The sequence below is a fragment of the Macaca thibetana genome, chromosome 18 (assembly GCF_024542745.1).
Source record: "Macaca thibetana thibetana isolate TM-01 chromosome 18, ASM2454274v1, whole genome shotgun sequence".
Classification (NCBI taxonomy): domain Eukaryota; kingdom Metazoa; phylum Chordata; class Mammalia; order Primates; family Cercopithecidae; genus Macaca; species Macaca thibetana.
Window position 1 is genome coordinate 47,126,773 of NC_065595.1, and position 13,406 is coordinate 47,140,178.

Below are 13,406 nucleotides of genomic sequence, written 5' to 3' on the forward strand. Positions count from 1 at the left end.
TTATAAATATTATATATAGACTATTCCTATATAACCATAAAGAAACTTGTCTGTGGGGGAAAATAGAACAGAAATCATCCATGGTAACTTCTAGCCTCTAAATCAGGAAAGTAGGCTTCAGTAGAAACAGACCAAAGAGATATTTAGGTTCTTTATAATGGCTGCCTGAGCTTTAACATATATTTAGCATAAAATAAATATCATAAAAATAATACCAGAAGTAATGAACGAAGAGTACCTACATTAGAACACTTAAGGTCTAAAGTCAGGCAGACCTAGATTAGAATCATTCCTCCACAACTTACAAGCTAAGCAAGTTAATTCACCATCTATACAGCAAAGGCAATGTCATTTATAATTTGTTTTTCCAGCATACTTTCCATCTGCCTTTTATTGGTGCTTTTGTGTAATTTTTGTCTTCTCTATGTGATCCTTATATAGCAATCAATCATGATACCTGATCTTGGCCATTGCTGTTGGTGCAGGAATGGGCATATCAGCCAAGCAAGGATAAAGTAAAATCTTCTTTGGGATTGGCATTTAAAAAATAAGAGAGAGATATGGGCTTGGGAGAGGAAAAGAGACTGAGATTGTCTTTAGGCTGTCCTGGCTAAGGTTTGACAACATACGTAGGTGGTGCCAGTGGCCATCTTATCTTGTCCAATACCTGAATAGAATCCTGCCTACACCATGAAGCCAAGAAAAAAACAAAGCTAAAAAAAAAAAACCATAGAAAGGCCGGGCGCGGTGGCTCAAGCCTGTAATCCCAGCACTTTGGGAGGCCGAGGCAGGTGGATCACGAGGTCAGGAGATCGAGACTATCCTGGCTAACATGGTGAAACCCCATCTCTACTAAAAATACAAAAAACTAGCCGGGCGTGGTGGCGGGCGCCTGTAGTCTCAGCTACTTGGGAGGCTGAGGCGGGAGAATGGCGTGAACCCAGGAGGCGGAGCTTGCAGTGAGCCGAGATCACGCCACTGCACTCCAGCCTGGGAGACACAGCGAGACTCCGTCTCAAAAAAAAAAAAAAAAAAAAACCATAGAAAGCAAATACCTTGATGACATTCTCTAAGTCCCTACATCACCTAGAACTGAAGTTCATTCCTGGATTTCTCCATTATGTGAGCCTTTTTCCTTAAACTAATTTGAGTTAAATTTGTTCCACTTGTAACTGGGAGAAACTCAACTAACACACACTCTAAATCTCAATTTCTTCATTTGAAAAATGTGAATAATAGTATAAAATGTCTCCTAGGTTTACTCATAGGATTAAGCAATATAATGCATATAACAAGTTTAGTTCAGCATCAAGCACATAAGTACCCAATCATTACTAGTTCTTATTGCTATTATTAATTCGTGATAAAGGTATTACTGTCCTTTAGTAAAAATGTTATTATGATTGATATACTAAGGTTATTCCATTATATAGAACTCCTATACTCTTAAAAGGAGGCTACAACACTAAGTTTAAGAATAGTTTACTAGCACGTATAAAGGAGATTATTTACTTTGCAAACATTTCCAATCTATGTTGTAATCAATGTACTAGAAAACAGTTATCTTGATTTGAAAGTCAGAGCAAGCCTTTTTTCTCTCACTATATCCTGTTCGTTTCTCTTACTGTACCCTAACTTTCTTCAATCACCCCTTCAGAGTAATACCATCTATTTCCTACAGTACTTAGACTCAAAGCGGGTACCATGAACCAGTTTCACTTTTAAATAAGTGATTGTAAATGCAAAAAGAATCATTCTCAGTGGAGGCAACTCTAGAGTCAGTGAAACTAATTACAAAGTTGTTGCAGGAACTTCGCAAGATGGAAGCTACCAGATACTAACATTAACTGGCATCTTTAACGTCAGACACAAAACTACACTACACACATTATCTTATTTAAATACTCCAACTACTCTTTAAGGTAGATATTATTATTACTTTATTACACAATGAAAATAAAATTGAGAGATGTTATGTAACTTTCTCAAGGTCAAACACATAGTAAGTGGCAGAATCTGGACTCAAACTCAAATCTGCCTGACTCTTAGGACCATCATTAATCTACACTGTCTCCATAACCCATATACAGCCTGAATTAAGGTAAATGACAGTGGAAATGGATATATAAGTGTAGTATTTAAAAACAAGGATCTGAATTCAGAGTAGAAGCAAAAAGATGAAGGTGGCAGAAGTCTGTGATTTACTGGGTATAAAAAAAACATAATAAGGTATAACACTGACAAGAGGGTTTGTGGCTTGAACAAATGTAGAAATGGTGGTGGCTTTACTGGGAAATGAAAGAAAGGAGGAGAAAACTTGATGAGAGTGGGAAAGGGATAAGGCATTCAGCCTTAATGTTGTGGACTTTATTGTTGCTATGAAAATTCAAATGGAGATATTTCACTACAGGAGTTGAAGGGGCCATATATACTTTCTCATCGCTCTCTAGCAGCTAAGGTACAGACATGGGACCTAGAGTCCGCCAATTTGATTCTCCTCAATGTGTATTTTAATCTTCAACATGGGATGCAAAGACAGCAAATTATGAGACTATTCATGACATATGGGGAACACTGGCAGTGTCTCATGCAATAAGCATGGAGTCATGGTGGTGATTATTATTGATGGTATTAGTGCCCACAGCAATATTCCAACTAGACTATTCTTGAAGCATGACCTTGTCTGTGTGTTTTTACTGCCCAGCCTCTAGTGATCCCTATTTGTCAGGCCTCATTCTCCAGATCCTTTTTGATTATATGATATAGTTTATGACCTCCAAAAAAACAAAACAAAAAAAAACCTGCTCCTTTTCTACTCAAATTAGGAGGAGTTGTGTTCTGTTGCTTGCAATCCACAATTCTGAATAATAAAACCAATACATTCATCACTGTATCATGTACAGAATTAAGGGAGTCCTTTCCCCATTGTTCTTGCATCATCCCCAACCCATAAGCTAGATAACAATTTGCTAGATATTAAGGGGAATCTTAAAATACTTCAAATAATTCATAGACTGACAGTGATAAAATGCAATCAATAAGTTATATACCACAGCATGATCCACATTTTAAAGCAAATATATATATACACACACATAGACACTAAGTAGAATAAAGGCAAGTCCACCCATAAACATTAAGACAGAGTAATAAAACTGTACAACTTCAAAAATAAGAGAACCTGTAGCAACTATCAGATACAGAATGTATATTATACCTCTTTAAGAATAACAATTTAACTCACAGTAGAGCAGACATCACATCCATTGATGCATGAACATGACAAATGAACATTTCCAAAGTACTAAGGATAAAAAATTATCAGCCAACTTTTATAACTAGCTAAATTATCATTCAAAGGTGGGGGTAACATGAGATCTTTTTGTTTTTTCCTACTAAGTTTCTCCTTTTATTTTTTTAATTGTAATCCACAAATTCAGGGGATAATGCTTCAAAAGGGTGGCTTTTAATTACTTTTGTACCCAATCTTGACTGTATTCAGATTCAATATTTTGAGGATAGGAAGGATTTCAGGAGAGAGGAATAATGACAGGGTGAGGATATGTGACCATCTACTCATCCTTTTATTTTCTAATTTTTATAACTTCATGTGAGTCTGTATCTCAAAGTTAAAAAGTTTAATAAAAAATATTTTTAAAGGTGAATGCAAAACAAAAACATTTCACCACACAAAAACTAAGAATGTTTGCTACCCAAAGACTTTCACATAAAAATTATAAAGCTGTTAAAAGCAATTTAGAAAGAGGGAGTGTGATATAAGAAAGTTGAACATAGAAGTTGATTAAATAAGCTGATAAATGTAATCAATTAACTAGTGTTAAAAATAACTAATTTGATGTGTTTTAAAAGAATAGAACATAAATCTAAGTCTGTAGAAATTGCTACAAGATGGGAGGGGTGGTGTGGTGTATAATAAATAAAACATGCTAAATTCTGTATATTATTAGAAAATGCAATGATTTATCACTTTAAAACAGTGTTGTCATTACTGAAAAGGGCTTCTCATGGCCTCAGGTACTTTCAGTTAAAGGTAATCACAAACGTTTTAAACAGGAATGACTCAGTAAGATTATAACTGTTCTTAAAAAATAACTACAGCTTCAGTAAGTAAGATTTGGAAAAGAGACCAGAGACACAACTATTTGGAAGGTCAGAACTAAGTAAGATGTAGTGAATGAAAAGAGGAGGAGTTAAATGTGAGCTATATTCAGAAGACAGAATCTACTACTTTCTCTGGACACCATGTGCTTAGGAACACATAGATAACCCCCTAATAGACAGGAATGCTGTCACATTCTTCTTTGCCCAACGCATGACACAATTGTTGAAAGTATCCAATAAATGTTTAAATGAACTGGATAAATTTCATTTGAAATATCTACAATACATGAAGATAGACAAAAGAAATTATTAACAAAATCCTAAAATTCAGGGGAAAGATCAGGGCTGACATCCTTATCAGAGGAGACTTGCCATTGGGCTAGGCAAGCTGACCAAGGGTGTGGGGCAAAGAGGAGGGGGAGGAGACATCCTGAAATATACCAACACTCAAGGGGCAACTGAGAGAAGGGGACACTCAAGTGAGCAGGAAGGAGTTAAAAGTGATGGAAAGAGAGCAATGAAACCATCAAGAAAACCATCAAGAAATCTGATTTTTAAAAATTAATTAAATTTCTGAGATTTACAAATGAGAGGGACAAGAAATGAAAAGAAAAATATTACAACAATTTCTAATTGCAAGGTTTTGAAGACATAATACATTTTTTTAAAAAAGAAGGCAATTTATTATATATACTTGTTAAAATAAGGGTTTATTTGTTGTGTGGACATTTGGGGTGGTGGTGGGAGTGGAGGGTCACAGAGTCCTGATGTTCCAGGCAGTGACTTAGTTCTGTGGCTATGTCAACAAGGATTTAATGCATGTGCAGATTACATATGTAGTAATTTATTTTTGACGTTAAAAAAATGAAGAATAAACAACAGCCTCACTGTATCATGACTCTATGACTGAGCTGGAAAACAAACCCAAAGATCCAATTTCAATTTCTAGTTCCTGAAAATTATTAAAATAGGTTCTAATACATTATGGTTAATAGTATCTTAGAAATGTCATTCACCTTCTGAATAAAGGATGGTCCATCCTGTTCCCTTCTATAAGTCATAAATAATTACGATGATTGACTTTTATTTTTTAAATAAACAGATGCATGAAGAAAAATGGAATACACGTACCTGCCAAAAATACCAATTGTGCAATTGTTTTAAAAAATCATAATCTAGTTTTCTCTGGACTAATTTACGCTACAGATATGCAAAATAAAGCAATGATAAATAATTGTATCATAAATTATACATGTATATATTTAGGAAAATCTTACAATTCCTAAGCCTGTCCACTGAATCTAAATTGCACTGCCTTGGAGAATTCCTCAGATTCTAAGAGTTCCACCAAAGCTAAGGTCTTGGATGTCATTTAAGTTATATATTTCAGCTATTAAAGGCAATGTTCTGACAAGCCCTTTGGCGCTAACCCCAGGGCATAAATTTGCCTTAAAACTACAAAAGAATGTGTCAGAGGGCTATATGTCAATCAACCAGGAGAAGTGCCTATTCCCAATTTAGTGTTGTCAGTTGCTGACATTAAAACCAGCAACAGTTAATTGTTACTACTTCAAGTGGGAATACTGAGGGAAGAGGAGAGGTAGGTGTCTAAGTTCAGATTGATAAAGCTATTAATTGCTACCCCTTTATGTAGATTTGTTTAATAATGAAAACAATGTGGCTAATCATATAATGTTTCTATTTGTTCCACAAGGGCTCTTCAGGGAAAGTTTCCGTCAGGGCTAGATTTTGGCAGCTACCAACTGTGCAGGGACAAAAGCAGAACAATCAAGGCACTCAGTGCTGGCAAATAGCTGAAAGTGGTTGTATACAGATGCCCCTCCTCCTGGCCCTATCAGGAAGGAGCCAGGATCTGCCACTGATGAACTTTAAAGGAAAAGTTCAAAATGTAAAGGAAGATAATAATTTCAAGCAGAATGTCAGAAGGAAAAGAGGGAAGGAAGGAGGAAGAGAGAGTGAGAGGAAGGGACTGAGTGAGGAGAATACATATGTAGGCAACCCGAAAGGCAGGGAATAAGTATGATATAGACTTGGGCCCTCCCTACGCTTCCATGCAACAGATCAATTAAATTCACATCAGTTTAAACACCCATATTGTTTTTTTTTTAAATGAGAGTTTACATAGAAAATTATACATACGTACACACACAGAGACACACATACACACACGCATACATACACACACACATATAAACATAAAATGTGTATATATGTGTATGTGTGTGCATGCACAGACACACATATATATATTGTCCCAGCCTTGCTTTTTACAGACAGGATGATGATATTGGGGATATCATTAAACCACTCTCAGAAACAGTTACTGGGATAGTCCTAGCTACTGACTAATCTCAACAGGGTATTTTAGGGAACAGAGTGCACTAAGAAGTCTTACACAAATGTAATGTATATAATTTACTGATTTTTTTTTTCACTTTGCCTCATTTGGTAAAGGACATGAGACAGAATTAAATTGTATCATTTAATTTTGTTTTCAGACTCTTTAGTACCAAGTAATGAAAACATTCAGAAACACCCTCAGACCACTGGTGCACCCTCCATCACTGTATAAATGTATGTCGTAAGACTTATGATATAAGTGATATTCATTTTGTTTTGTGCTTCTTTGTGTGTGTGGGGGGGGAATGGGGAGTGAGTCTTTAATTCCCTTTCTATCACCACCTAACTACAACAGCCCCATAGGAAAACTCACTGAATATTAAAATGGCTTTAAATCCCTCCCCAGTCTGATCACAATTACAGTTTCAATTCTATCCCAGTGCCTATGCCCCCAAGTCTTCTGGTATTTCTAGATCCCTCCACTCGTCACCCCTATCCTCTTGCCTGCACCTCACCTCTGCCCATGTCGTTCTCTCTTCTTAGAATGCTCTCTCTTCATCTGTTTAAACTTACTCATATTTCAAGGCCAAACCAAGTTTAATCTAATCCATTGAGCATTCCACGATCACCACACACCACATAGCTTCTGCCTTCTGTAAATCTGTAAATGAGCACCTGCTTGATCATTCATGTGTCACCTACAGATGGTGTCAGCTCAGTCATCCTCCACTTTTTCTTGTTCCTCTACCAAACTTTATACTGCTTAAGGATATATCTTTTTATCCTCTACAGCATCTGAATCATATATGTAGGAGCCTGCAACGTGTTTAGGGGCTATATTTCACTTCTCCAATGCATTTCAGTGAAGTTTAAAAATCACTACATTATTAAATGTTGAATTCAATTCCTTTATCAGTTAACTTTTCTGTAGTGAAATTCCCTTCCAGGTACAACTCTACAAGTCTAAAAACCACAGTACACCTAGAAAATAGCCCATTTCTGGCATCTAAGAAATCATCTGTTACCCAGGAATTTGTCAAAAATAAAAATAAAAAATAGAAAAACTTAAGAAATAATCAATTCTTAAAATTCACTTTCATGTCAGCAGGAAATAAAAAATTAACAACCTAAACACCAGGTCTAAGTTCCCATTACTCATTCTTTCAAGTACATTTTTATTCAGCTTGAAACTCATATTCTTTCTAAATAGGCATAGAGATCGTTAAACTCTTTTTTATCTTTCAAACTGTAAAACAGAAATTTAGGTTCCATGTTTGAAAGAAGAGATGATGAAGTATAGATATAAAGAAATGATGCTATGCGCAGACCACAGAAAACAGCTGAATCAAACCAACTGAAATTTTAGTGATTAAAAATAAAACTACATTTGCAAAACTGTATTCGCCAGGTTCATGATCCAACTGCATTGTCAGTTATGCTCTTGTGTACCTTTGGGGTGAACCAAATCACACGCCAAAATGTTTCAGCTCTTGAATGCCTGATTATAACCTAAAATCAAAATACCATTAACACAGTGAGAAAATGTCAATGGCAGTACACACCCTCTCCCCTATCACCATGCTTATCACTCCTGAAAAATTGTATTTATCTCTCAAATACAAAGACAAAAGGTAAGGCAACCAGTACATTACACAATTATGAATTGCCTTTTAAAAATTTTAACAACTACCAATACCATTCAGCTTTATTTTATAGAAACCCTAACAGTTTATTTAGAATGTAATGCATTATGCAAAACAATCTACACTGTGCAAAACATTCACATAGATTTGCTTTATTAATTAAACGAAATCTGTGTGAATGTTTTGCACAGTGTAGATTAATTTTTAACACAATATGATTCACCAAATTTTAATTGATTTAAAATCTTCAGTAACCCTGCTGTGTTGTAAAAGGTTATGTGCCTGTCTTCTTCCAACAATGAGGTGAATTTGTCATTAAAAATGTTTTACCCAAAGGTCACCTTGAACTACCAAGAAACACACACACACACACACACACACACACACACAGAGACAGAAAGAGAGAGAGAGAGAAACCAATCAACAAACTAATGTTCATTATCTGTGTGAATGTATCTAAACTACAAGTAAATGAATCAGCCATGTTACCAAGCACAAAGCTATTGAAATAGTTAAGATTTATTTTCAGGTGTCACTGAGACTAAACAAAGATTGTAAGGAATAAAACAAATAAAAGGAAACTCAGGGAACAAATTAATACATTAAACTATTATCTTAAAAGCAGCATTCCCTATAGAACAAAGTGATGAGGATATCAAAAAGCACTTCTCAAAGCAATATTTTTGCATGTCAAAAAAGAATTAACCTAGAATAAATATATAAATAACAGTATGTTCTGTGTTAAGCCAGTAACAAAGAAACCCCTTAGTGCAGTAAAACAAAGTCCTGTCAAATCCCCATTTTTTACAAAGAAGCATGAAGATCGTTTCACAATGGTTTAAACTGTATTTATAGTAACAGAGTGAAGACTTGAGATAAAAGTCAAAAGGATTAAAGTCAAAGCCCCAGCTCGACATGAGTTATGATTTTGATTTTTATTCTTATTGTGGTCTACAAATATTAAGACAGAAGATACTTCCATGTGATTGTGGGATCCTCTGAGACTCTACAACCTTAGAAGAGCAGATAAAACAGATGAAAATGCATCTGGTTTGGGAGCCGACTCCATATTAAATGGCAATGCGCAAAGTAACAACTACAACTGCAGAAGGCTGTGGGGGAGGGGAGGAGGCTAAAGGCTGAAATTTCTGCAACTGATGCAGGGCAGAAGAAAAAAGAAGGGGAAAAAAAGCTGTGGTATTACTGTTGTAAAATGGCAGCCTGTTAATAATCACTGCATTCCTGAAACACAGGCAAATTATACCACCACTCCTCCTTTCATAGAGTAAGCAAGCCTAACCCATATAAGCATTACATACTTCTTTGAGGAAAATGATACAGCTTGATAGCTGCATCTATATCTAAAACAAAATCCCTAGAGTTGCCACTCAAGAGTTTACAAATTTGGAAACCATATACTTTTTCTCACAAAGAAAGAAAATAGAAATTCTGTTGTGAACTGGAAAGTCTTAGTTACAGTAGAAAGAAATATTCTCTTCCACATATATTTTTCTTTAAGTGAAGGCAAAGCTACATTTATACATAAGCTTTTGGTCATGGTTCAAAATATCTATTTTGCATTTCCTCTCCCCTGATGTCCTATCTTTCAAGAAAATCACACACATGCGCGCGCACATACACACACTCACTCCAGCAAGAGAGAGAGATATAACATATTCTGCATGAATTGGAAGATCATCATTCTTAATGTTAATTTGAGTACTCTCTCTTTAGTTCATTTATTGCAAAAACCACATATTGAGTTATATATTTCTATCCATCCTGAGTCTTTACTTTTAAAATCAGGCACCTCATTTAACATTTGATGAAGAAAAGGCTAAAAGTCCCTAACAACAACAGCAAAATCATCAGGAGCATTGTAAAATACAAAATGATAGTATCTATATCACAGAAATGCTTAAAATATCTTATTTTAATTGAGTATAAAGAAATGCTATCAATTATAAAAGTAAAATTTATCATGCAAGTTTAGAAGAGAGTTCAAGTCCATATGCATTCATGTAATCATAAAGAGAAAATGAAAATTAACCAAATATTAATTTGGTTAATGGTGACCAGTTATCACCATTAACCAAATGGATCAATTTCCCCTTTCTTCACAAAATAATAATCAGATAAGTTACTTACATAAATCATAAACTTCTGAAAATGACATTTCCAGTACAATTCCTTGCAATTTTATTCAGTATTTGATTTTAACTGTCACATTTTGAACACATACACATTTATACAACTACCAGGGGAAAAATAACTTGAACCAAATTGAAAAATTACCATAACTACTAGTTCAATATGTCTGGTTAAAATAGAGACATCTGGTCTATCGTTCTTTTGTGTTGATGACTCCTAGTGTGTCTTTTCCCATCAACGAACTTTTCGAGAGGAAAACCCAACTTTTAACAAAAACCTGTGACTTAGAAATCTCTTTCAAATTCTATCAATACAGATATATCATTATTAGATCAAATAAAACACAGTATCTTCCAGAACAGTAACATATACTGATTGAATACAAATAGCTAGCTTTAAATTCCATCAGAGTAATGTTATTTATTAAATAATTCTCTGCAGGCAGATATGGCTAATTCATGAATCATTATTTTTAAATATTTATAAATCAACTCATTGCTCACTTGCTTAAAATACACACTGAAGCTCTCTAATAGTACTTGATTGCCACTCCACGGAACCTGAATAATGCATTTGCAGAAGCCTTGCACATCCCCACACAATTCTGAATTAATGGCCGAGCAAACAATAAGTAATGTACTATGCTCCAGCAAAAACTCAGTGATAACATCAATCTGGCATCTACTTAACACTTACTGCTTACTTCTCACATTTTCTCGACAACTTAGTTTCCTCTTCCAGATGCAGTTCATTAAAGAATCACTATCACCTGCCCATTCATCCACAGAGTGAGAGATTTAGCGATTAACATAATCACAGATAAGGGGAGAAATAACACTACGAAATTAAGAGATTAAGTAAAGGGACCTGGGCACTCCAGCTACCAATAACTAGATTGCAATTAAAAAGGACTTTGTCACTTCTTCGCTGGGTAATAGGGCCAATTATCTAAAACCCTTTGCTAGAATCCAGATACATACCAGAGCAAGGCCCTTCAACCAAACTCAGATAATTACTTTTGACAAATGTTCTCCTTGAGCATAATGTAGTTACTCAAATGCTTTTCAAAATGACTACAGTTACAGTAAAACAATCTTTACAAAGTCAACCCAATAACACGTCCTGCTCCCCCCTCCCAAAACCCCCGCTGCACGCAGTCTGCTTTCTTTTGGCCAATTTATACCAGATAGTAAGTTGGTGAATAAATATTTAATTTATGCAGCCAAAACCCTGAAAGGCTTAGCTTCAAATGTAATGCCTGGCATTCCCGAGACACACTGTACAGAAATATCCTTTTGAAAAATCCTTTCACAGCTGTCCTTTAAAAGAAGAAGATAGGGAGAAAAAAGAAAGAAAGAAAAGAAAAACCCACACATATACATGCATCAAACCAAAGACGCCGACGCCCCTCTGCCAACCGGCATTTCTATAGAGACATTCTTTCGATGATTAAAACGTAAGCTCCGAAAGGTTAAAGAAAAGGAAAAGCAGCCAAGTAACACCGCCCAGGAAGCCAGCAGTAAAATACACCTAGCTGTACACTCTTAATAACCTCTCACTATAAATGACACTGACCCAACTTCACCAAACACACATACACACAGACACACACTCACAAATTGCACACACGTGCACAGAATGTACACACAAACATCGAGCAGAGCACAATACCTACAAACACAAACGAACTGGAACCACACAAAACATACACTATCAGTGTGCACACATAATGCACACGACACGGCACACAGACACGCAACCACCTAGCCCACATGCACACGCCCCACAAGTCCGTATCGGACACACACCGTGCATGCACGTGTAAAATGTTTGAACTCACAAACGTCGAACATACACACAGACTGTGCACAGAGTTATTGATGAAATTCCGGGGGGTGGAGGGGCCGGGAGGGAGTGGTAATTGCCACACAAAGGTCTCCGGAGCGGCAGAGAGGGGAGTCTAGCGGCGCCGAGCGCTCGGAAATTCACCCGTGGAGAAGGCACAGCCGAGCCCCGAGAGCGAAGTACGGGGAGAAGTGTCCCGGGCGATCCCGGACGCGGGGCTCCCGTAGATAATCGCTGCGCCCCTCCGCGCGCGCACGCACATACACAGGGGCCCCCGGGCGAGCCCACTCCCGCAGAATAACAAAGAGCAGGAGCCCGGCGAGCGGGCGGCGGCTCGGGCTGGAAGTGGCCGTCTCCGCCGCCGCGGAGCGGCGCGGGGCGAACTGCGGGGCCGGCGGGAGGCGCGGGCGGCGGGTGGGGGGCGGTACGTACCAGGCGGGCAGCCTCGGCCCAGGTGCGGTCCTTCTTCTTCCTCTTGTCTTTCATGTTTGCATCTCATTGATGGTTCTGATGATGACGTGGGGGATTCCACGGGGTGCTCGGGGTTCGGGCGCGGAGACAATGACCCAGTGACCCGGTGACCCGCACTCGCTCCGCGGGGGGAGGTGCGCGGGCGGCGGCGGCGGCGGCGGCGGCGGGTGGGAGGGATGGAGCGAGGGGGTGGGGTGGAGTGGGTGGGGGCGCGCGCGGCAGCGGCGGCGCGCGGCGGGCGGGCCGGGGGCGGGGGCGGCGGCGGCGGCGGCGGCGGCGGGGGGCCTGGGCAAGGGGCGGGGGCGGCGCCGGCCGGGCTCGCTCGTGCGGGGCTCGCGCTGCGCCACCGCCGCGGCCGCCGCGGTGACAGCTCCGGGGATGCTCCGCTCGGCCCCGCTCACAACAATACACTCTGACGTCACGGGGAATGGCGACGCGGCCGCACACTCGCCGCGCTCACACTCGCCGCGCTCACACTCGCCCTCTCGCGCGCGCACACCCGCGCACACTCGCCGCGCGCCCCCTACTCCAGCCACGCCCTGAAACCCTCGCGAGACCCCTCTCCCTCCAACCCTGCCGCCAAATTCCCGGGGCGCTGCCCACTTGGTGCAGGCCGTTCCACCCGCTTCCCCCTGTCCCGCTCGGGCCGAAAGCCGCGGACACGGTGGCCTTTGGAACTTGTGTAGGAGTCCGCCCCGCACCTCGACGCCTCTGTCCTGTGCGCTCACGCGTGCACTCTCACTCATACACACTCCCCACTACTCTACTCTGTTGGACTCCCTGAACCCTGTCTCTGCTTGGTTGGGGGAACTC

The 13,406-nt window shown here is 39.1% G+C and overlaps 1 protein-coding gene across 1 annotated transcript in view; it reads right to left on the reverse strand.

Annotated features, from left to right (window-relative positions):
- Window positions 1-12,714, reverse strand: part of ASXL3 (ASXL transcriptional regulator 3) — a 182,306-nt gene extending 169,592 nt beyond the window's left edge. The window contains exon 1 of the mRNA XM_050768312.1: window positions 12,555-12,714. Coding sequence (XP_050624269.1) covers window positions 12,555-12,608 — 54 coding nt within the window. The 5' untranslated portion in view covers window positions 12,609-12,714. The remainder of the gene's footprint in view (window positions 1-12,554) is intronic.
- Between the last annotated feature and the right edge of the window lie 692 nt (window positions 12,715-13,406).